Raw genomic sequence first — 24,160 nt, 5'->3', positions numbered from 1 at the left:
CTAGAGAGGTGTATGAAGAGAGAGCAGGAAAGATAGAGGTAGGGAGTGTTCTAGAAGACTAAGTGTCTTGGTATCTGTGGACTTCTCCAAACAGGAGTGGGTCCGCATTAGAGATGACATTAGAGATGACAATAACTACTGTTGCCCCTGACTACCAAAAGGACAACGGCCTGCCCTTAGGACAGGGCCAGCACAAAACGCTGCATGTCAAGCGGAAAAGCTCTTGCTTTGCCTTTCTGACTGACATAAAGATTAAAGATAGAGAAGGAGATGGAGGGAACGAATAAGGGAACAGAAGAAATGGAGGGAAACAATACAAAGAGGGAGGGCAAGAATAAGGGAAGCTGAAAGAAAGATTTGGTAGGAAGAATGATTTGGGAATAGGACCAAAAAGAATGCGAGATAAAGGGAGGGATAAAGTAGATGGGAGAGGGTAAAAATGGAGACGTACAGATAGAACGAGAGCGAGCGTTGGCCTTTAAGGCCTTTAATCACATTTGTAAAAGCTTTTTAAAAGCAAAAAAACTTAAATTAAAACAATGGCAAAATATCGATAAACATACATTTCGGAGCTGTGTTTAGAGGGCCATTTTTTTTTTAAATGAATGACATCTGTCCCTCGTGCGGATGGTAGTGAGCAAGGTCCTTCCATATAGCCATTTATTTGCAGTGTAAATGGCAATTTAGTAATATCTAAATGTCACCTCCTGAAGCCGCTGAGCATCTTAGTCTTGAGTTGAGGCTATAATAGATTTTTATAAAAGTGCAGTATACCCCCATTCCAGTCTCCTTATAGCCAGTTTATCAAAAATGTATTACATTTCTACGTGGCATCTACCCGGCGGGGGCTTTGATAGATTTGCTTGCCGCTACTGCCTCTGATCTATACGCATCTGCGCTTGTGGAGAAATATAATCAGCCGGCAGAGCGCATAACGTCCATAAGAGACTGTTCCCTCACATCTAAATACACAGGAATAATGTCAGTTAAAAGTTAAAAGCAAAAAGACGGCCTGGGAAAGATACCCATAAATGGGGTTTATCTTTCTAAAAATGACGAGTCTGCCATGTTGAGGTCCACTTTATTAAGTGCAACAACATAGGAACAATGTGTCGTCATTATTTACAGTGCAGTATGTCTACAGCATGTGCAAGTTAAGTTTGTCACTGCGTTCCTGCTTAAGTAAACTTTATTCTCAGTAAGTGTTCAGTGCATTAACGTCTATAATCGTGCAGGAATGCTGCACTGCGGCTGAACCATTGCTTCCAACTCATTGGTGTATGTGTGTGTCAGGGTTTCCGTTAGGAAAATGTGGCACCAGACAACGGGACCAGGAAAATTTGAATTCACTGGCCATTTAATAAACATCTTTTGGGAGCATAATCCATTAGGGCGTCCATCCACTGTGCTCAGAATGACAGAAATCACATTTAGATGATAGTAATTAATCTTAACAGAACATGCAACTCCTCATTTTCAAACACTTGCCAAAATGTAATTCGCGGGAAAACTCTATTCTAAACAGCGCACCTGATGACAGTGGTTCCATATGTGACAGAAATGAAAATCTCCGTTAGAAACTTACACTGAACAAAAATATTAACGCAGCTTGCAACAATTTCAACAATTTACAGTTACAGTTCATGTAAGGAAATCAGTCAATTGAAATAAATGAATTAGGCCCTAATCTATGGATTTCACATGAATGGGCAGAAGAACACAGCCATTGTTGGGCATGGGAAGGCATAGGCCCACTCACTTGGGAGCCAGGCCCACCCACCGGGGAGCCAGGCCCAGCCAATCAGAATGAGTTTTTCCCTCAAAAGGGCTTCATTACAGACAGAAATAACCCTCGGTTTCATCCTCTGTCCGGGTGGCTGGTCTCAGACGATCCCGCAGGTGAAGGTGAAGCTGGATGTGAAGATCCTGGGCTGGCGTGGTTACACGTGGTCTGTGGTTGTGAGGCCGGTTGGGCGTACTGCCAAATTCTCTAAAACAACGTTGGAGGCGGCATATGGTAGAGAAATTAACATTCAATTCTCTGGCAACAGCTCTGGTGGACATTCCTGCAGTCAGCATGCCAATTGCAAGCTTCCTCAAAACTTAAGACATCTTTGGCAATGTATTGCGTGACAAAACTGCACATTTCAAAGTGGCCTTTTATTGTCCCAAGCACAAGGTGCACCTGTGTAATGATCATGCTGTTTAATCAGCTTCTTGATATGCCACACCTGTCAGGTGGATGGATTATCTTGGCAGAGGAGAAATGCTCACTAACTGGGGTGTAAACAAATTTGTGCATGAAATTTGAGAGAAACAAGCTTTTTGTGCGTATGGAAAATTTCAGGGAGATTTTATTTCAGCTCATGAAACATGGGACCAACACTTTACATGTTGTGTTTATATTTTTGTTCAGTATACATAACGCAGACAAAAAACAACTGTAGAAAATATGATAAATTCAGGTTCTTTCAATTGCATTCATCCTCCCTTTCGATATGTCTTGAACTACTCTTTTTATCAATTCCCCATTATATATGTTTACTACTAGTGACATACAGTACCAGTCAAAAGTTTGGATACACCAACTCATTCAAGGGTTTTTCTTTATTTTACTATTTTCTACATTGTAGAATAATAGTGAAGACATCAAAATTATGAAATAACAGATATGGAATCCTCTAGTAACCAAACAAGTGTTAAACAAAGCAAAATATATTTCAGATTTTAGATTCTTCAAAGTATCCACCGTTTGAACAATAAAATACCTCATATTATTTTATTGCGATACTAGATTACATGAGTCTGACAAAGCAGGTAACAGCCTACTTAGACACACCCACTTGTTTGGTGTGAGTAGAAGGTGTAACTTATCAGCATCGTCATTAGTTCTTTGGTCTTTCACTTAATCCAATCAGATGGCATAATCGAGCACATGCTTGTTTTTTCCCGGTCTAGATTTGTTCCAACTGTGCGGAGAAAGGTCTGTCAGAGACTTTGATTGGATTTCTAGTTCAAGGCTGCTCTGCTCAAACGGCCGTTGTAAAGTGTTGTTTTGTTTATGCACAATCAGGAGATTTGAAATTGCAATGCCAAAAATTGCCTTTAGCAACTGTTTCTGACAATGAGTGTCATTATGAACAAAGAGAGAGAATCATGCATTTACTAACCGTTGCAAATGGCTTTAGGTGGCACTAAGTTGAAAATCTAATACAATCAAATGGTTATAGTTAGTCCACAATAGTATGGCAACCGAGATGTCGTATTGACCTGATAATAGAGTTGACTAATGATTTGTGCCATCATCATCTTGTCATGCACATATTAGCGATTGGACTGAGAAAGGAAATACAGTTGGCGATAGTCACATCCATGTCCATTACTCACTTAACAGAATGTTTCAACATCAATTATAGATCAACTGGCAGTCTGCAAATGCTAGGGCTCGTTGTCAAAAAGCGTCTCAGAGTAGAAGCGCTGATCTAGGATCAGGTTCCCCTCTCCATGTAGTCTAATTAATTTTGACCTCAAAGGCAAAACTAATCCTAGATCAGCACTCTTACTCTGAGACGGTCAGTACATGTGGTCCCAGATCTAGAGGACTCATTGGTATCTTGTCAGTGTTTCTCCAAGACAAAAAACAATTCAAGTCTGTTTTGTTTGGGGGGCTTAAAAGTAAGCTTAAGCAGTAGTAAGGAGAAACATTGAATCTGCAGTAACTGGTGAGCTAAGGTAGCAGGAGTTGCAACAGAAAAATAAAATCTATTGCCTTTTCATTGCATCAGGTACAAGATGATACAAGAAAGGCAGGGGAGAGATCAGAGCTAAATGTATCAATGTACCTTCTTTCTGTATAATATCCATAACAGGAAATAGGATCAAACGAGTGACTCCATGCAACCATAACATTAGTGCGCAGCATTTACAATGCCGGCTCCAAAGGCTAACAAAAGTTTAGTCGAGCACCGATCTGAACTTTAACATATCACTTTACCGCTAACTGCCGAGGTCATTGTGAATGCATTCTCGCGACAGCGCAAGGGGACAGTTAACTTTTCGCATATCGCTTTTGCATAAGGCAAATATATTTTGAGGAGTGGCAAGGGACCTGAACTTTTCTGGTCGAAGTGAGACGCACCTCACCAGAGGAAAGAAGAGTCTATGGCTCTACAATATATGAATGTGAATGGAAGAGAAGGGAGTCGTCCGCCTGTCCCAGTCCCAGCTCTTTTGTCTGAGCGTTTGAAAATAGGGTGTCATTGTCACCCCTTCGGAAACACAAAGGAGTCAGACAGGACGGGATACAGCCCCAGATCGTGATAAGATTGTGGAAGCAACGAGAGAGAGAGGAGAGAGAGAGAGAGAGGGGGGGGGGAGAAGGGAGATGGTGAGAGGGAGAGAAAGGGAGAAAGAGAGAGGGAGAGAGAAAGCGGGTGAACATTTTAGAGAGAATTGTGATGGGCGCAAGCGGGCAGCTCTGAGGAGTGCCATTGACAGCCTTGAGTTGCAGTGGGAGGAGGGACCCTGAGCCTGGCCCTTCCAGTAGGAACTCAAAAATATAATCCAAGATGGCAGCCAGACAGTCTGTTCGTTTGTATGTCTGATCGTGGAGATCTGAGTTTGTGTTTTTATGTTTTAACACTATTTTGCTTAATATAAATGACAAATTTAAATATCTCTGCCCTTTTTAAAGTCATGCCCCCTTCCGTCCTTGAATTTTCCAAAATATTTAACACACGTATGCTTTTAGAATTTTGATAAGAAGAGGACATGTAATTTCCAAGAAGTTACTTTTTTAAGTCACATGAAGGTAAGACGGTTTTATTTATATACAGTATAGTATCAGAAAGAGCAGAGTCTGAGGTTTCCAAAACAATTAAAATACTATCAAAATTGAAGAGATGAGCTCTATTTCAAAACGTAACTTTTTCCAAGAATAACCACTGTTCCATGCACTCCACACTTGAGCACATGGAAACAGATAGCCTATATTAACATTAACGAATTAAAATGCTATTGTATTCTAATGTTACTCAAGACCTTCAGAAACACAACCAAAATATTTATTTTACGATAGCATACTGTATATGAAATGTGTTTATAATTTATTAATCTTTGAAGCTGGAGACTCTTACCTCCCTCACTAGCTTTAAGCACCAGCTGTCAGAGCAGATCACAGATCACTGCACCTGTACATAGCTCATCTGTAAATAGCCCATCCAATCTACCTCATCCCCATACTGTATTTATTTATCTTGCTCCTTTGCACCCCAGTATCTCAACTTGCATATTCATCCTCTGCACATCCTACCATTCCAGTGTTTAATTGCTATATTGTAATTACTTTGCCACCATGGCCTATTTATTGCCTTACCTCTCTTATCCTACCTCATTTGCACATGCTGTATATATATTTTCCTACTGTATTATTGATTGTATGTTTGTTTATTCCATGTGTAACTCTGTGTTGTTGTATGTGTCGAACTACTTTGCTTTATCTTGGCCAGGTCGCAGTTGCAAATGAGAACTTGTTCTCAACTAGCCTACCTGGTTAAATAAAGGTTAAATAAAAATAGAATAAATTATTAGACTGTTAGAATATTGGAGACAAAATTACTTGTTTTGGCTTGAAGGGGGGTCACAAGAAGCCAGGCTTTTCTAGTGTTAATTACCCTGATCCTGTCACTTGGATGTAAACGTGGATGCTATATACAGTTGAAGTCGGAAGTTTACATACTGTACACTTAGGTTGGAGTCATTAAAACTCGTTTTTCAACCACTCCACAAATTTCTTGTTAACAAACTATAGTTTTGGCAAGTCGGTTATCTACTTTGTGCATGACACAAGTCATTTTTCCAACAATTGTTTACAGACAGATAATTTCACTTATAATTCACTGTATCACAATTCCAGTGGCTCAGAAGTTTACATACACTAAGTTGACTGTGCCTTTAAACAGCTTGGAGAATTCCAGAAAATTATGTCATGGCTTTAGAAGCTTCTGATAGGCTAAATGACATCATTTGAGTCAATTGGAGGTGTACCTATGGAAGTATTTCAAGGCCTACCTTCAAACTCAGTGCCTCTCTGCTTGACATCATGGTAAAATCAAAAGAAATCAGCCAAGAGCTCAGAAAATAATGTGTAGACCTCCACAAGTCTGGTTCATCCTTGGGAGCAATTTCCAAACGTCTGAAGGTACCATGTTCATCTGTACAAACAATAGTACACAAGTATAAACACCATGGGACCATGCAGCCGTCATACCGCTCAGGAAGGAGACACATTCTGTATCCTAGAGATGAACGTACTATGGTGCGAACAGAACAACATCAAAGGACCTTGTGAAGATGCTGGAGGAAACAGGTACAAAATTATCTATATCCACAGTAAAACGAGTCCTATATCGACATAACCTGAAAGGCCGCTCAGCAAGGAAGAAGCCACTGCTCCAAAACCGCCATAAAAAAGACAGACTACAGTTTGCAACTGCACATGGGGACAAAGATCATACTTTTTGGAGAAATGTCCTCTGGTCTGATGAAACAAAAATAGAACTGTTTGGCCATAATGACCATCGTTATGTTTGGAGGAAAAAGGGGGATGCTTGCAAGCCGAAGAACACCATCCCAACAGTGAAGCATGGGGTGGCAGCATCATGTTGTGGGGGTGCTTTGCTGCAGGAAGGACTGGTGCACTTCACAAAACAGATGGCATCATGAGGGAGGAAAATTTTGTGGATATATTGAAGCAACATCTCAAGACATCAGTCAGGAAGTTAAAGCTTGGTCGCACATGGGTCTTCCAAATGGACAATGACCCCAAGCATACTTCCAAAGTTGTGGCAAAATGGCTTAAGGACAACAAAGTCAAGGTATTGGAGTGGCCATCACAAAGCCCTGACCTCAATCCTATAGAAAATTTGTGGGCAGAACTGAAAAAGTGTGTGCGAGCAAGGAGGCCTACAAACCTGACTCAGTTACACCAGCTCTGTCAGGAGGAATGGGCCAAAATTCACCCAACTTATTGTGCAAATCTGGTTGAAGGCTACCTGAAACGTTTGATCCAAATTAAACAATTTAAAGGCAATGCTACCAAATACTAATTGAGTGTATGTAAACTTCTGACCCACTGGGAATGTGATGCAAGAAATATAAAAGCTGAAATAAATCATTCTCTCTACTATTATTCTGACATTTCACATTCTTAAAATAAAGTGGTGATCATAATTTTTACTAGGATTAAATCTGAGGAATTGTGAAAAACTAAGTTTAAATGTATTTGGCTAAGGTGTATGTAAACTTCCGACTTCAACTGTATGTTCACTATTATTTTTTAGATCTCTGTCTCAATTTTATGGAAAGTGTTTGGAAAAAGAATCCTGACTGATTAGGTCTTGGTCTGTTCATGTCTGACACCTGTTTGGAATGTTGGGACATGCTGAGCTAGGAGCGTCTGTCTGTGCCCAAGGCCTGCGATTCTGATAACACCATTATGTCTGCATTTGTCATATTTGCTCATATTTTCTAAATAATGTCAATTTTCGGGGTTAGACTTCTGACATTATTATGTACCAGACCAAGACATGCTCTATTTTTTTATCAGACTTGGTAGAGATTACATGGTATCTACCAGCCCAGGATTTTTGTTGCAAACTTCCAGAGATCAACAATAAAAACATAACAATACGTCTCAATCTTATCAGGACTGGCAGACAGCAAATATTTATAATTTCCTCACACACTAGGGGGTTGTCAGGTCATACATTACCATGGGTAGAGGGTGGTGGTAATGGTATCTGTAGAATAAACATGCTTACATACGCACACACTCACAGTGTGGATGTTGTTGTAAGTGGTGGTGTTTGTGGTGTGGTGGGTAACGCATATGCACACAAACAATGCACGCACAACCAGCATGCGCACACACTCACACACAGGGAGGTGGTGGGAGGTTATACTGTACCTGCAGTGGCTTCAGGGAGAGAGATGGTGGTGGTGGGAATTGTGGTGGTAGCTGTAGTGGGTATAGGGGTAGTGGTGGGGGCATCTGGATGAAGAAAACAAATACATGACAGACACAGAAACTAATGAGTAAACCATGAAAACAAAATACACAACGAAACAGACCTGGGTTAAAATACCACTTGAAATCTTTCAAATACTTTGAGCGTTTGTGCTTGGCCGCCTAGATTGCCAGATTGGCAGGGTTGAGCTTTGAGACTGTTGTATTGGCATGAAGTCAGGCCAGCTTAATCAAGCACAGATAAAGTATTAGAAATTATTTAAAATAGTATTTGGACCTAGGTCTGCAGTGAAATAAGGCAATTGTGATGAGGACATTATTGATACCAGTGATAATGTATTTGTGTGCCTCTATGCCTGTCATAAACCAAGTTATGTAAAACATTAATTAAGTTTAGGTATTCATTCCAAGTAGTTAAGAAGCCGTAACTCATGGTTTAGCCCTTCCTCATTGCGAGGCTACAGTATGTTAACAGGCAATCGTATTGCCCCTATTGGACAAGTAATTGCCATGTACAAAGCAGTCAAAGGTTTGGACACACCTACTCATTCAAGGGTTTTTATTTCTTTTTACTATTTTCAACATTGTAGAATAATAGTGAAGACATCAAAACTATTAAATAACACATATGGAATCATGTAGTAACCAAAAAAGTGCTGAACAAATCTAAATATATTTTATATTTGAGATTCTTTAAAGTAGCCACCCTTTGACTTGATGACAGCTTTGCACAATCTTGGCATTCTCTCAACCAGCTTCATGAGTCACCTGGAATGCATTTAAATGAACAGGTGTGCCTTGTTAAAAGTTAATTTGTGGGATTTTTTTCCTTTTAATGAGTTTGAGACAATCAGTTGTGTTGTGACAAGGTAGGGGTGGTATACAGAAGATAGCCCTATTTGGTAAAATACCAAGTCCATATTATGGCAAGAACAGCTCAAATAAGCAAAGCAAAACGACAGTCCATCAATACTTTAAGACATGAAGGTCAGTCGCAAAAACCATCAAGCACTATGATGAAACTGGCTCTCATGAGGACCACCACCGGAAAGGAAGACCCAGAGTTAACACTGCTGCAGAGGATAAGTTCATAAGTCCAGCCTCAGAAATTGCAGCCCAAATAAATGCTTTACAGAGTTCAAGTAATAGACACTATCATTTGTTTTTCAACAGGACAATAACCGAACACACCTCCAGGCTGTGTAAGGGCTATTTGACCAAGAAGAAGAGTGATGGAGTGCTGCATCAGATGACCTGGCCTCCACAATCACCCGACCTCAACCCAATTGAGACGGTTTAGGATGAGTTGGACCGCAGAGTGAAGGAAAAGCAGCCAACAAGTGCTCAGCATATGTGGGAACTCCAAGACTGTTGGAAAAGCATTTCAGGTGAAGATTGTTGAGAGAATGCCAAGAGTGTGCAAAGCTGTCATCAAGGCAAAGGGAGGCTACTTTGAAGAATCTCAAATATATTTTGATTTGTTTAACACTTTTTTGCTTACTACATATGTGTTATTTCATAGTTTTGATGTCTTCACTATTATTCTACAACGTAGAAAATAGTAAAAATAAATAAAAACCTTTGAATGAGTAGGTGATTCCAAACTTCTGACTGGTACTGTAAATACGTACACCATAACGTAAATTCACCATTCTCGAAAAATGCTTGGCTAGTGCATAATCCACTGGAGCTTGGGCTGCGGCATCCAAATGTGTCGATGAATCTCTCCTACGGATATACTGTTGGCATGATATCAATAAAAAGCCCCATCACAAGTTCAAACAGAAAAAAACTTGAAATCCCAAACTCTATCCTTTAAAAAAACATGATGGACATGATTAGTGATGAAAATGCAATGTCCAACGTCCATGACATCAACAAACAAACAAACACAGTGGCACAACGTGATGTCCAAGGGAGGGAGGGACGTTCGACACATAGACTTTCAGCTCAAGGCAACCTCCCCCCCACACACACACACACCCCTCTGTTGCATTTTACTTTTACTTCATTAGTTGGCTCACCCCCCACCAATAACTGTAGGGGGACATCAAAAGTGACATTCTCTCAGTCGGAGTGGTGGTGCTGCATTAATAAGAACCTGGGGCTGAGACTTGCAGTCAGGAGAGAGCCTCGACACTCGGCATGCTGCTCAGATTGCCTGAGTGTGTACCAAAAAACAGTGGGAAGTGTTAAAGGAGTGCAAAGAGCGAGTGATTGGGGCAGCTTTTTCCAGCAATGAGAGAGACAACAACCAAACAGGTTAATGAAATGAGGGGAGAGAGAGAGAAAGAGGGAAATAGAGTGAGGGGGATGGAGAGAGTGAGAGTGAAATAGAGAGAGAGGAGAGAATTTTCTGTTGTGCTGAAAGGCGTGAGCAGTGACTTGCGCCCGCCGCCACAACTGTTTGCCGGTCTGTCCCCATCTAGCCAGACAGATACCACTGTGTTAACATCTGTGTAGGTGGGGGATATTTGCAGACAGTCTCCCTTCCTACCTCCCTCCCTGCTTTGTTTGTTGTCTGTGTTCCATCAGAACATCACGGCAGGAGGGCCCAGAGACACTTTCCAGCAGACTAATGATGAGATGTGGAAGACAGGCAGGGAGGGACACATCAGAGAGACGGACGTGCGTGGGCAGTGACAGCTTAAACGTTGTCTTCAAACATGTTGTGTTTACCAAGCTTTTAATATCACTGACAGGATAAGCAAATAATATTTGAAATGCCGCGTTTTTGTTTTTTTTACCTTTATTTAACTGGGCAAGTCAGTTAAGAACAAATTCTTATTTACAATTACGGCCTAGGAACAGTGGGTTAACTGCCTTGTTCAGGGGCAGAACGACAGATTTTGACCGATCTAGCAACCTTTCGGTTATTGGCCCAACGCTCTAACCACTAGGCTATCTGCCGCCAATAATGCCAATAATGCATGTCAATAAAATTAAATGAATGCTGCCCATCCCTGCAGGAAAATAATGCTTATAAGAAATCCTGCTACGCCCTCTGACGAACCGTCAGACAGACAAAGCATCAATACAGGACTATGATCGAATTCTAATACACCGGTTCTGATGCTCGCTGGATGTGGCAGGGCTTGCAAACTATCACAGATTACAAAGGGAAACGCAGCCGTAAGCATCCCAGTGACGCAAGCCTACCAGGCGAGCTAGATGCCTTCTATGCTTGCTTCGAGGCAAGAAACACTGAACCATGCATGAGAGCATCAGCTGTTCTGGACAACTGTGTGATCAAGCTCTCCGTAGCCGATGTGAGTAAAATCTTTAAACAGGTTAACATTCAAAAGGCCGCAGGGCCAGACGGACTTCCAGGACGCTTACTCAGAGCATGTGTTGACCAGCTTGCAAGTATCTTCACTGACATTTTCAAACTCTCCCAGACCCAGTCTGTAATAACTACATGTTTCCAGCAGACCACCATTGTCCTTGTGCCCAAGAATGCCAAGGTAACCTGTCTAAATTACTATTGCCCTGGAGCACTCACATCTGTCGCCATGAAATGCTTTGGAAGACTGGTCATAACTCACATAAACACCATCATCGCAGACACCCTGGACCCACTCCAAATCGCATAGCGCCCCAATAGAACCACAGAAGACACAATCTCTATTGCACTCCACACTGCCCTTTCCCACCTGGACAAGAGGAACACAGATGTGATAAGGCTGTTCATTGACTAAAGCTCAGCGTTCAACACCATAGTGCCCTCAAAGCTCATCACTAAGCTAAGGACCCTGGAAATGAATACCTCCTTCTGCAACTGGATCCTGGACATCCTGATGGGCCACCCAGGTGATGAGAGTAGGCAACAACACATCCACCACGCTGACCTTCAACACGGGGGCCCCTCAGGGGTGCGTGCTTAGTCACCTCCTGTATTCCCTGTTCACCCACAACTATATCAGGCGGTGTCAGAGGAAGGCCCTAAAAATCTTAAAAGACCCCAGCCACCCAAGTCATAGACTGTTCTCTCTGCTACCGCATGTCAAGCAGTACCGATTCACCAAGTCTGAAACCAACAGGACCCTGAACAGCTTCTACTCCAAGCCATAAGACTGATAAATAGTTAATTAGTTAACCAAATAGCTACCTGGACTATCTGTATTGACCCTTTTTGCACTAACTTTTTTGACTAATCACATACACTGCTGCTACTATTCCTTATCTGTCAATTTATTCCTAGTTATATGTACATACAGTATCTACCTCAATTACCTCGTACCCATGCACATCAACTCTGTACTGGTAACCCGTGTATATAGCCAAGTTATCGTTACTCATTGTGTATTTATTATTACTTATATTATTATTTGTTTTACTTTTCTATTTCTCTATTTTCTTTCTCTCTGCATTGTTGGGAAGAACCCGTAAGTAAGCATTGCACTGTTAGTCTACACCTGTTGTCAAAACACATTTGATTCAAGCTTGAAGGTAAAGAAATGAAGAAATGGTGCTTGCATCTGCTGAAATGGAGGGGTCAATTACTCCATCACTTTCATTGCTTTCGGTTCTGACTGACAGTTTGTAATACTAGCTGCAACTTGTGTGTCTGAAATGAGCGTATGCCAGTGGGCTGTTTTCATAGCTTATGAATGATATCAAAAGAAATGTGAGGGAAATCTAAGGACCTCTGCTATGACTTCACCTCAAAGTTTTAAGCATACTTGGTGTTGACTAGGGCTGTGTCTCAAATGGCATCCTATTCCCATTATAGTGCACTATTTTGACCATGGCCCACTGGGCTCTTGTCATAAGTAGTGCACTAAATAAAAAAAGAGGGTTTCATTTGGGATGTAACCAAGGCTATTGAACATTTTCAATTTCCCTTCCAGAGGTAAAAGTTGGGGTAAATAAAACAGGTGTGACTTACAGATGTGACTGGCATGCCAACCCATAACTCTAACCCTAACCATAACCAATTGGGTTCACTGGTGCCATATCCCTTTAGTTTTTCCGGACTGAAACACACATTCTTTAATTTTACTACGAGGATCAAATCACAATGGGCAGCAATACATCTTTCCAAATGTTTCTTCACGTCAACAACATTCAAAGTCGGCGGCCATCTTGTGGTGTATACAAGGGTCACCTTCCCTCTTCTGGAGCCCACCCAGAATACCGTCAGTATATCTGTAGCACTTTCCATCTCCCCAGGGGGGGACAAGTGGACGAGTTTGCCAGCATATTTCTCCAAGGGAGAGGTACTTAAAGAGATTTGTATGTTTGGCTTGTCAATAAAGTACATTTATGGATCATGGGATGTCAGAGCTTAGTTGTTACCTGTCCCAAACTCCCTGTGATTCATAAGGCGTGCTTTGACACGGCAGTTGCTTTCACGTCGTTTTTCGGAACAGTGCACCCATGTTGATTATCTTTGCCAAAGGTGAGACAAGAGGGAGCTTGGGGAGTAGTGGCATGATGAGTTTCTACACTGACTGAAGAAGTCAGCTTGGCGTTAAGAAGAAGAAAGTAGATTGATGAAGTGCCTATAGTTGATCATCTTGTCTGAGTAAAGTGGTATATTTCAACTGTACTTTACTTCAGTACATTAGACAAAGAGCAACAGTTGTAATATACACTACCGGTCAAATGTTTTAGAACACCTACTCAGTCAAGTTTACATTTTTTTTATTTTATTTTTTATTTTTACTATTTTCTACATTGTACAATAATTGTGAAGACATCAAAACTACGAAATAACACATATGGAATCAAGTAGTAACCAAAAAAGTGTTTAACATATCAAAATATATTTGATTTTTGAGATTCTTCAAATAGCCACCTTTTGCCTTGATGACAGCTTTGCACACTCTTGGCATTCTGTCAACCAGCTTCACCTGGAATGCTTTTCCAACAGTCTTGAAGGAGTTCCCACATATGCTGAGCACTTGTTGGCTGCTTTTCATTCACTCATCCCAAACCATCTCAATTGGGTTGAGGTCGGGGGGTTGTGGAGGCCATGTCATCTGATGCAGCACTCCATCACTCACCTTCTCGGTCAAATAGCCCTTACACAGCCTGGAAGTGTATTTGTCATTGTCCTATTGAAAAACAAATGATAGTCCCACCAAACCCAAACCAGATGCTGGTTAGGTGTGCCTTGAATTATAAATAAATCACAGACAGTGTCACCATCAAAGCACCCCCACACCTCCTCCTCCCTGCTTTACGTTGGGAAATACACATGCGGAGATCATCCGTTCACCCACACCGCGTCTCACAAAGACACGGCGGTTTGAACCAAAAATCTCCAATTTGGACTCCAGACCAACAGACAAATTTCCACTGGTCTAATGTCCATTGCTCGTGTTTCTTGGCCCAAGCAAGTCTCTTCTTCTTATTGGTGTCCTTTAGCAGTGGTTTCTTTGCAGAAATTAGACCATGAAGGCCTGATTCACGCAGCCTCTTCTGAACAGTTGATGTTGAGATCTGTCTGTTACTTGAACTCTGTGAAGCATTTATTTGGGCTGCAATTTCTGAGGCTGGTAACTAATGAATTTATCCTCTGCAGCAGAGGTAACTCTGGTTATTCCATTCCTTTGGCGGTCCTCATGAGCGGCAGTTTCATCATAGCACTTGATGGTTTTTGCGACTGCACTTGAAGAACATTTCAGGTTTAGAAATGTTCCGGATTGACTGACCTTCATGTCTTAAAGTAATGATGAACTGTCGTTTCTCTTTGCTTATTTCAGCTTTTCTTACCATAATATGGACTTGGTCTTTTACCAAATTGGGATATCTTCTGTATACCCCCCTACCTTGTCACAACACAACTGATTGGCTCAAATGCATTGAGGAAAGAAATTCCACAAATTAACTTTTAAGGCACACATGTCAATTGAATTGCATTCCAGGTGACTACCTCATGAAGCTGGTTGAGAGAATGCCAAGAGTGTGCAAAGCTGTCATCAAGGCAAATGGTGGCGACTTTGAAGAATCTCAAATATAAAATACGTTTTGATTTGTTTAACACTTTATTGGTTACTGCATGATTCAGTGTACACTACCAGTCAAAAGTTTAAGAACACCGACTCATTCAAGGGTTTTTCTTTATTTTAACAATTTTCTACATTGTAGAATAAAAGTGAAGACATCAAAATTATGAAATAACACATACAGTGAGGGAAACAAGTATTTGATCCCCTGCTGATTTTGTACGTTTGCCCACTGACAAAGAAATGATCAGTCTATAATTTTAATGGTAGGTTTATTTGAACAGTGAGAGACAGAATAACAACAACAAATAAATCCAGAAAAACACATGTCAAAAATGTTATAAATTGATTTGCATTTTAATGAGGGAAATAAGTATTTGACCCCCTCTCAATCAGAAACATTTCTGGCTCCCAGGTGTCTTTTATACAGGTAACAAGCTGAGATTAGGAGCATACTCTTAAAGGGAGTGCTCCTAATCTCAGCTTGTTACCTGTATAAAAGACACCTGTCCACAGAAGCAATCAATCAATCAGATTCCAAACTCTCCACCATGGCCAAGACCAAAGAGCTCTCCAAGGATGTCAGGGACAAGATTGTAGACCTACACAAGGCTGGAATGCGCTACAAGACCATCGCCAAGCAGCTTGGTGAGAAGGTGACAACAGTTGGTGCGATTATTCGCAAATGGAAGAAACACAAAAGAACTGTCAATCTCCCTCGGCCTGGGGCTCCATGCAAGATCTCACCTCGTGGAGTTGCAATGATCATGAGAACGGTGAGGAATCAGCCCAGAACTACACGGGAGGATCTTGTCAATGATCTCAAGGCAGCTGGGACCATAGTCACCAAGAAAACAATTGGTAACACACTACGCCGTGAAGGACTGAAATCCTGCAGCGCCCGCAAGGTCCACCTGCTCAAGAAAGCACATGTACATGCCCGTCTGAAGTTTGCCAATGAACATCTGAATGATTCAGAGGACAACTGGGTGAAAGTGTTGTGGTCAGATGAGACCAAAATGGAGCTCTTTGGCATCAACTCAACTCGCCGTGTTTGGAGGAGGAGGAATGCAGCCTATGACCCCAAGAACACCATCCCCACCGTCAAACATGGAGGTGGAAACATTATGCTTTGGGGGTGTTTTTCTGCTAAGGGGACAGGACAAATTCACCGCATCAAAGGGACGATGGACGGGGCCATGTACCGTCAAATCTTGGGTGAGAACCTCCTTCCCTCAGCCAGGGCATTGAAAATGGGTCGTGGATGGGTATTCCAGCATGACAATGACCCAAAACACATGGCCAAGGCAACAAAGGAGTGGCTCAAGAAGAAGCACATTAAGGTCCTGGAGTGGCCTAGCCAGTCTCCAGACCTTAATCCCATAGAAAATCTGTGGAGGGAGCTGAAGGTTCGAGTTGCCAAACGTCAGCCTCGAAACCTTAATGACTTGGAGAAGATCTGCAAAGAGGAGTGGGACAAAATCCCTCCTGAGATGTGTGCAAACCTGGTGGCCAACTACAAGAAACGTCTGACCTCTGTGATTGCGATCAAGGGTTTTGCCACCAAGTACTAAGCCATGTTTTGCAGAGGGGTCAAATACTTATTTCCCTCATTAAAATGCAAATCAATTTCTAACATTTTTGACATGCATTTTTCTGGATTTTTGTTGTTGTTATTCTGTCTCTCACTGTTCAAATAAACCTACCATTAAATTTATAGACTGATCATTTCTTTGTCAGTGGGCAAATGTACAAAATCAGCAGGGGATGAAATACTTTTTTCCCTCACTGTATGTGTTATTTCATAATTTTGATGTCTTCACTTTTATTCTACAATGTAGAAAATTGTAAAAATAAAGAAAAACCCTTGAATGAGTCGGTGTTCTTAAACTTTTGACTGGTAGTGTACACTGAACAAAAATATAAAAGCAACATGTAAAGTGTCGGTCCCCTGTTTCATGAGCTGAAATAAAAGATCCCAGAAATGTTCCATATGCACAAAAGCTTATTTCTCTCAAATGTTGTGCATAAATTTGTTTACATCCACTTTAGTGAGGATTTCTCCTTTGCCAAGATAATCCATCCACCTGACAGATATGGCATATCAAGAAGCTGATTAAACAGCATGATCATTACATAGGTGCACCTTGTGCTGGGGAAAAGGACACTCTAAAATGAACAGTTTTGTCAAACACCACAATGCCACAGACGTCTCAAGTTTTGAGGGAGAGTGCAATTAGTATGCTGACTGCAGGAGTGTCCACCAGAGCTGTTGCCAGGTAATTGAATGTTAATTTCTCTACCAAAAGCCGTTTTAGAGAATTTGGCAGTACCTCCAACCTGCTTCACAACTGCAGACCACGTGTATGGCATCGTGTGCGCGAGCGGTTTGCTGATGTCAACGTTGTGAACAGAGTGGTGGCGGTGGCGTTATGGTATGGGCAGGCTTAAGCTCCGGACAACGAACACAATTGTATTTTATCAATTTGAATGCACAGAGATACCGTGACAAGATGATGAGTCCCATTTTGTTTTAAAGGTATCTGTGACCAACAGATGCATATCTGTATTCCCAGTCATGTAAAATCCATAGATTAGGGCCAAATTTATTTATTTAAATTGACTGATTACCTGATATGAACTGTAACTCAGTAAATTTTTGAAATTGTTGCATGTTGCGTTTATTTTTTTGTTCAGTATATTTTGTTGTAATGTATTCTGTTTGACTCCAGGAGGCTTTTTCACCTTATTAAATAGATACACGTGAGGAGAAGGAAGTAATTCATTATTAGAGAGCGTTCATGTCCACAAAATGGTTCCCTTTTGCGTCCCTTTGATAAGTAGAAATTGTGCACCAATATTGCATTTTAAAAGCCTGTTATATTAAATGAAGTGGCCTTTAATATAGACCACATGGAAAATTCAACACGTCAGATTTTTTATATGAATAAAGACTTAAATTGTCAATTTCAGCATTTTGACATGTTCCTCTGAGTAGTCTCTTTAACCCACCATCATTGTAAAGCCCTAGTTATTTTGTTGCTTTGACAAAGTCATTTTTGAAGATCATATATTTTTTCATGTGATTATTGATAAAAAATGTTGTCCCTCATTTTATGGTCAACCCTTTTATGTGGACTGAATTACTTGTTGGTGAAACTTGTTGGTGAAACTGAAATTCAAACATGTCAAACCTGTTACCCATAGACAGAATTTTTTATTTTTTTTTTAAAAGCTTGCATTCAATTGCCCACCCCTGTTACACACAACAAGCTTCAGTACCTCTGTCACAAGGGGATTTATGGCTGATTTAAGATGAAATCGTCAACCCTGTTACTTTTTGGGGAACTTAATAGGAATTCACTATAGTATATATTTTTTATTTAACCTCTTGAATTGGGAAAACCTGTTTTTTATTAAGTTGAACATGTGTTCTTCATGACAGAATGTAAAAGTTCAGTGAAATCAAAAGTTACACGACCCAAAAGGGACTCATTTTGTGGAACGACCTGCTCTCTAACAATTTCAGATTTAAACCAACCCGGCCTTAAGGCGGTCTGCATTTGTACACACTCCGTTAATCTTCGATTATTTTTTTGTATTATTTCTAACAAAGAACATATTCCATTCCTATAAACAGAGGCTTGAAAAAATAATGGCTGAACAGACAAATAGGGGGGACTATCTTGCGGCGGGAGCCTTGCTAACTGGGCTTGTGCCACTGATGAGTTTCACACACGTCGGGAGCTGACAAACTCGAGCTCGGTGGTGGTGCTACTTAATTGGATTTATCCCATAATGAACTGCGAGGGCCCAGCAGATGTTTGGGTTCATCGGTGTCAATAGCTCATTAAAAACTTGGCAGCGATAATAAGATCTATACTTTCCCTGCTTGCCACCCTCGATACAGGCTTGCCTGGAGCAAATATTAAGCAAGGTTTCCTTACAAAAAGCAGCACTCCACGCTACCTGCTATTCCAGTGATGTTGTATCAAACGCAGTGGAAGCTTATTGACTTCAAATATGGGAAGCTGAGTGAGTTTCCCTGTTGAGTCACTGTAGCTTGTATACCGGGGCAGATTAAGAATCGTCCCAGAGATCTTGGAGCGGAGGCTGCATTAAAATACTGGGACTGCCTGACAGACAGAAAATATCCCTCCCTAGTCAAGCTAAAAAACTCCAGAGATGGAGTTTCCGGTGTCTCGTTTTTATCCCCTTAGACAGCGGAGTATAAACACACCTCTGAAAATTTGCTCAGGTGGATATGGCACAGCAGACATACACAGACATATGGAGGGGAGGGGAGAGGCAGGCAGGCAACAGGCCGATTAATCCTTTAACCAAAAGAGAGGTGTGGGAGTGGCAAACTGGCACGTGCGGGGTAGTATAAGAACCTCACTCAATGAGGAAAACAGAACAATCTGGCTAATAGAGCTCTTAAAGTATACTTTGGGCTGTGGATTTCCCTACCAGCCACAGCTTTACATATTGGAGAGGAGTGGAAAGTAATCCGGTCAAATCTCCCAAATGGCTCTCTCCTGCTCAGAGGGTAGGAAAGGTCTGTGAAGACCAAGCCAAATTTCTCATCCTGAGCCCTTTGAAACTCAATAATAGTGCATCCCCTTAAGTTTTCCATATCCAAAGGCAAAAACAGATTGAGGTTGATAAACAAAAGATCCACACCTCTTATCACTAGGCCCCGTAGCGCAAGGCGGTATGTCAATAAAAACTAGAGGACAAAACACAGGTAGAGCTTTCGTGCTGATTAAAATCCCTCTTACTCAATCATTCCAGAGAGTTATGAAATAAGTGTGGAGATGGGTGAATGATGTGACACTACAGCACAATAACAATAACTAAAGCACAAACATCTCACACTGCCAAAAGAGCACTGGGGGTGGTTGACTCCAATTAAAAGCTAATGAACAGCACAGAGGAGTGACCCCCCTCCCCCCCATTAATCGCCCTGGCAGATAGTAGGCGACTCTTAGCGAGGCGCTGGGCATCCCTCTGTCACCCGCACAGCAATGGGATGGTGCCCGGCACTTGCCGCGCAAAGAATTAGAAACCCCCCTACTTCTCCCAAATCTGCCAGCTGCATGATATGAGAAATGATATTGATGGGGGCCACTCTTAGGAGGAGGAGAGGAGGAAAAGAAGAGGTGAGGAAAACAATTACAGTCTCTGGCAACGGCACCAAGCTAACAATGGCCGTTGGAAGCCAACGGCGCACCTGCAGCGAATGCTTGTCTCACGCAATCAAGGGGCGGACAATTACGCATTAATAAACGCTGTGTGGGGTTGCGAGGGGGAATGTCCCTTGTCGGGCCCACTCATGTGTTTTGAATGGCATCTGTTCGTATGTTAACCTAATTGTGTTCATTTTCATTAGAGGGAGTGAATAGCACGGAGACCCCTCTGCAAATTGCTGTAGCCCATCTTCGCTGGGGTAAATCAATGCCATCTTGCAACGTGGGAAGCAGTACAATTTCCTAATTATGCAATTGTGTGTTATTCAACCATAAAGATGGAGAGAAGCTATCTCTTCCATATTGAAGGCTGATATGGACACAACAGTGTTAGTCCTGATTACCAACGATGACTAGACAGCCTAGAGGGAGGAGGTGAGGGCCCTGGAGCAGTGGTACCAGAAAAATACCCTCTCCCTCAACGTCAACAAAACAATGGAGCTGTTCGTGGACTTCAGGAGACAGCAGGGATAATGGCGCCGGAGGGGATGGCTGCCGTTTTACGGGCTCCTAACCAACTGTGCTATTTTGTTTGTTTTTTCGCATTGTTTGAAACTCATTTTGTACATAATGTTGCTGCTACCATCTCTTAGGACCGAAAAGAGCTTCTGGACATCAGAACAATGTTTACTCACCTCAAACTGGACAAAGATTTTTTTCGTTAATGAGTTGGTCCTGGTCAGTCCCTGGATGGGAGAACAGATGCTGCTGGAAGTGGTGTTGGAGGGCCTGTAGGAGGCACCCTTTCCTCTGGTCTAAAAAAATATCCCAATGCCCCAGGGCAGTGATTAGGGACATTGCCCTGTGTAGGGTGCCGTCTATCAGATGGGACGTTAAACGGGTGTCCTGACTCTCTTTGGTCACTAAAGATCCCATGGCACTTATCTTAAGAGTAGGGATGTTAAGCCCGGTGTCCTGGCTAAATTCCCAATCTGGCCTTCATACCATCATGGCCACCTAATCATCCCCAGCTCACAATTGGCTCATTCATCCCTCCTCCTCTCCGCTGTAACTATTCCCCAGGTCATTGCTGTACATGAGAATGTGTTCTCAGTCAACTTACCTGGTAAAATAAGGGTTAAAAAATGTCAAATAAAAGTCAGACATAAAGGATATACTGCTTTGTCAAGACAAGGCCCAAATCCCTGTCATCAGTGTGAAGAAAAAAACTGAGGAAAAGGGGGAGGAGGGCGGTGAGCCTTGTAAGAATTTTCCGACGAGTAGGTAAACCACCACTTCCCTCCGTATTATTGGCCATCGTGCAATCATTGGAAAACAAACTGGACGATCTGCGATTAAGACTATCCTACCAACGGGACATTAAAAACTAATATTTTATGTTTCACTGAGACGTGGCTGAACGACAACAAGGATAATAAAGACCTGGCTCTATTCTCCGTGCATCGGCAGGACAGAGCAGCTACTTCTGGTAAGACAAGAGGCGGGGGTGTGTGCCTATTTGTCAATAACTGCTGGTGCGCGATGTCTAATATTAAAGAAGTCTTGAGGTATTGCTCGCCTGAGGTAGAATACCTCATGATAAGCTGTACACCACACCATCAACCGAGAGTTCTCATCTATATTATTCGTAGCCGTCTATTTACCACCACCGATGCTGGCACAAAGACCGCACTCAACAAGCTTTATAAGGCCATAAGCAAAGAAGAAAATGCTCATCCAGAAGTGGCGCTCCTAGTGGCCGGGGACTTCAATGCAGGCAAACTTAAAACCGTTTTACCTAATTTCTACCAGCATGTCAAATGTGCAACCAGCATAAAAAAAACTCTATACCGCCTTTACTCCACACACAGAGAAGCATACAAAGCTCTGCCTCGTCCTCCATTTGGTAAAATCTGACCATAATTATACCCCCCTGATTCCTGCTTACAAGCAAAAACTAAAGCAGGAAGTACCAGTGACTCGCTCAATATGGAAGTGGTCAGATGACGTGGATGCTAAGCTACAGGACTGTTTTGCTAGCACAGACTGGAATATGTTCCGGGATTCATCCACCTAAGTCACCGGCTTCATCAATAAGTGCATGAACAACGTCATCCCCACAGTGACGGTATGTACATTTCCCAACCAGAAGCCATGGATTACAGTCAACATCCGCACCGAGCTAAAGGGTAGAGCTGCAGCTTTCAAGGAGCGGGACACTAATCCGGACGCTCATAAGAAATCTCGCTATGCCCTCAGACAAACCATCCAACAGACAAAACATCAATACAGGACTAAGATTGAATCCTACTACACCGGCTCTGACGCTCGTCGGATATGGGTTGGCGCCCCCCCCCCTTGGGTTGTGCCATGGCGGAGACCTTTGTGGGCTATACTCGGCCTTGTCTCAGGATGGTAAGTTGGTGGTTGAAGGTATCCCTCTAGTGGTGTGGGGGCTGTGCTTTGGCAAAGTGGGTGGGGTTATATCCTGCCTGTTTGGCCCTGTCCGGGGGTATTGTCGGATGGGGCCACAGTGTCTCCCGACCCCTCCTATCTCAGCCTCCAGTATTTATGCTGCAGTAGTTTATGTGTCGGGGGCTAGGGTCAGTCTGTTATATCTGGAGTATTTCTCCTGCCTTATCCTGTGTCCTGTGTGAATTTAAGTATGCTCTCTCTAACTCTCTCTCTCGGAGGACCTGAGCCCTAGGACCATGCCTCAGGACTACCTGGCCTGATGACTCCTTGCAGTCCCCAGTCCACCTGGCCATGCTGCTGCTCCAGTTTCAACTGTGCTGCCTGCGGCTATGGAACCCTGACCTGTTCACCGGATGTGCTACCTTGTCCCAGACCTGCTGTTTTCAACTCTCTAGAGACAGCAGGAGCGGTAGAGATACTCTGAATGATCGGCTATGAAAGGCCAACTGACATTTACTCCTGAGGTGCTGACCTGTTGCACCCTCGACAACCACTGTGATTAATTTTATTTGACCCTGCTGGTAATCTATGAACATTTGAACATCTTGGCCATGTTCTCTCATAATCTCCACCCGGCACAGCCAGAAGAGGACTGGCCACCCCTCATAGCCTGGTTCCTCTCTAGGTTTCTTCCTAGGTTCTGGCCTTTCTAGGGAGTTTTTCCTAGCCACCGTGCTTCTACACCTGCATTGCTTGCTGTTTGGGGTTTTAGGCTGGGTTTCTGTACAGCACTTTGAGATATCAGCTGATGTAAGAAGGGCTTTATAAATAAATTTGATTTGATGTGGGAAGGCTTGAAAAATATTACGGACTACAAAGGGAAACCGAGCCACAAGCTGCCCAGTTACGAGAGCCTACCAGACGAGCTAAATGCCTTTTACGCTTGCTTTGAGGCAAGCAACACTGAAGCATTCATGAGAGCACCAGCTGTTCCGGACGACTGTGTGATCACGATGAGAGCAAAACCTTTAAACAGGCCAACATTCACAAAGCCGCGGGGCCAAACGTATTACCAGGACGTGTACTCAAAGCATGCGCGGACCAACTGGCAAGTGTCTTCACTGACATTTTCAACCTCTCCCTGACCGAGTCTGTAATATCTACATGTTTCAAATAGACCCCCATAATCCCTCTGCCCAAGAAAGCAAAGGTAACCTGGCTAAATGATTACCGCCCCGTAGCACTCACGTCACTTCTGCCACGCTGATCCTCAACACTGGGGCCCCTCAGGGGTGCGTGCTTAATCCCCTCCTGTACTCCATGTTCACCCACAACTGCGTGGCCAAGCACGACTCCAACACCATCATTAAGTTTGCTGATGACACAACAGTGGTAGGCCTGATCACCGACAATGATGAGACAGCCTATAGGGAGGTCAGAGACCTGGCAGTGTGGTGCCAGGACGATAAACTCTCCCTCAATGTGAGCAAGACAAAGGAGCTGATCCTGGACTATAGGAAAAGGAGGGACAAATAGGCCCCCCCAGGGACGAACAGGCCCCCAGGTCGAGGTCGAGA

General features: G+C 42.6%; 1 protein-coding gene across 3 annotated transcripts in view; it reads right to left on the bottom strand.

The window, feature by feature from the left end:
• The window catches only part of LOC106603642 (cell adhesion molecule 1), a 547,319-nt gene that overhangs the window by 58,611 nt on the left and 464,548 nt on the right, over window positions 1–24,160 (bottom strand). For 2 of the 3 annotated variants that reach the window (XM_014197549.2, XM_014197550.2), the window contains exon 9: window positions 7,967–8,050. The exons of the other annotated variant lie outside the window; for it this stretch is intronic. In XM_014197549.2, the coding sequence (XP_014053024.2) occupies window positions 7,967–8,050 (84 nt within the window). The remainder of the gene's footprint in view (window positions 1–7,966; window positions 8,051–24,160) is intronic. 3 annotated transcript variants of the gene reach the window in all.

The sequence above is a fragment of the Salmo salar genome, chromosome ssa04 (assembly GCF_905237065.1).
Source record: "Salmo salar chromosome ssa04, Ssal_v3.1, whole genome shotgun sequence".
NCBI classification, from domain to species: Eukaryota; Metazoa; Chordata; class Actinopteri; order Salmoniformes; family Salmonidae; genus Salmo; species Salmo salar.
This window is presented reverse-complemented; position numbering and strand designations above follow the sequence as displayed.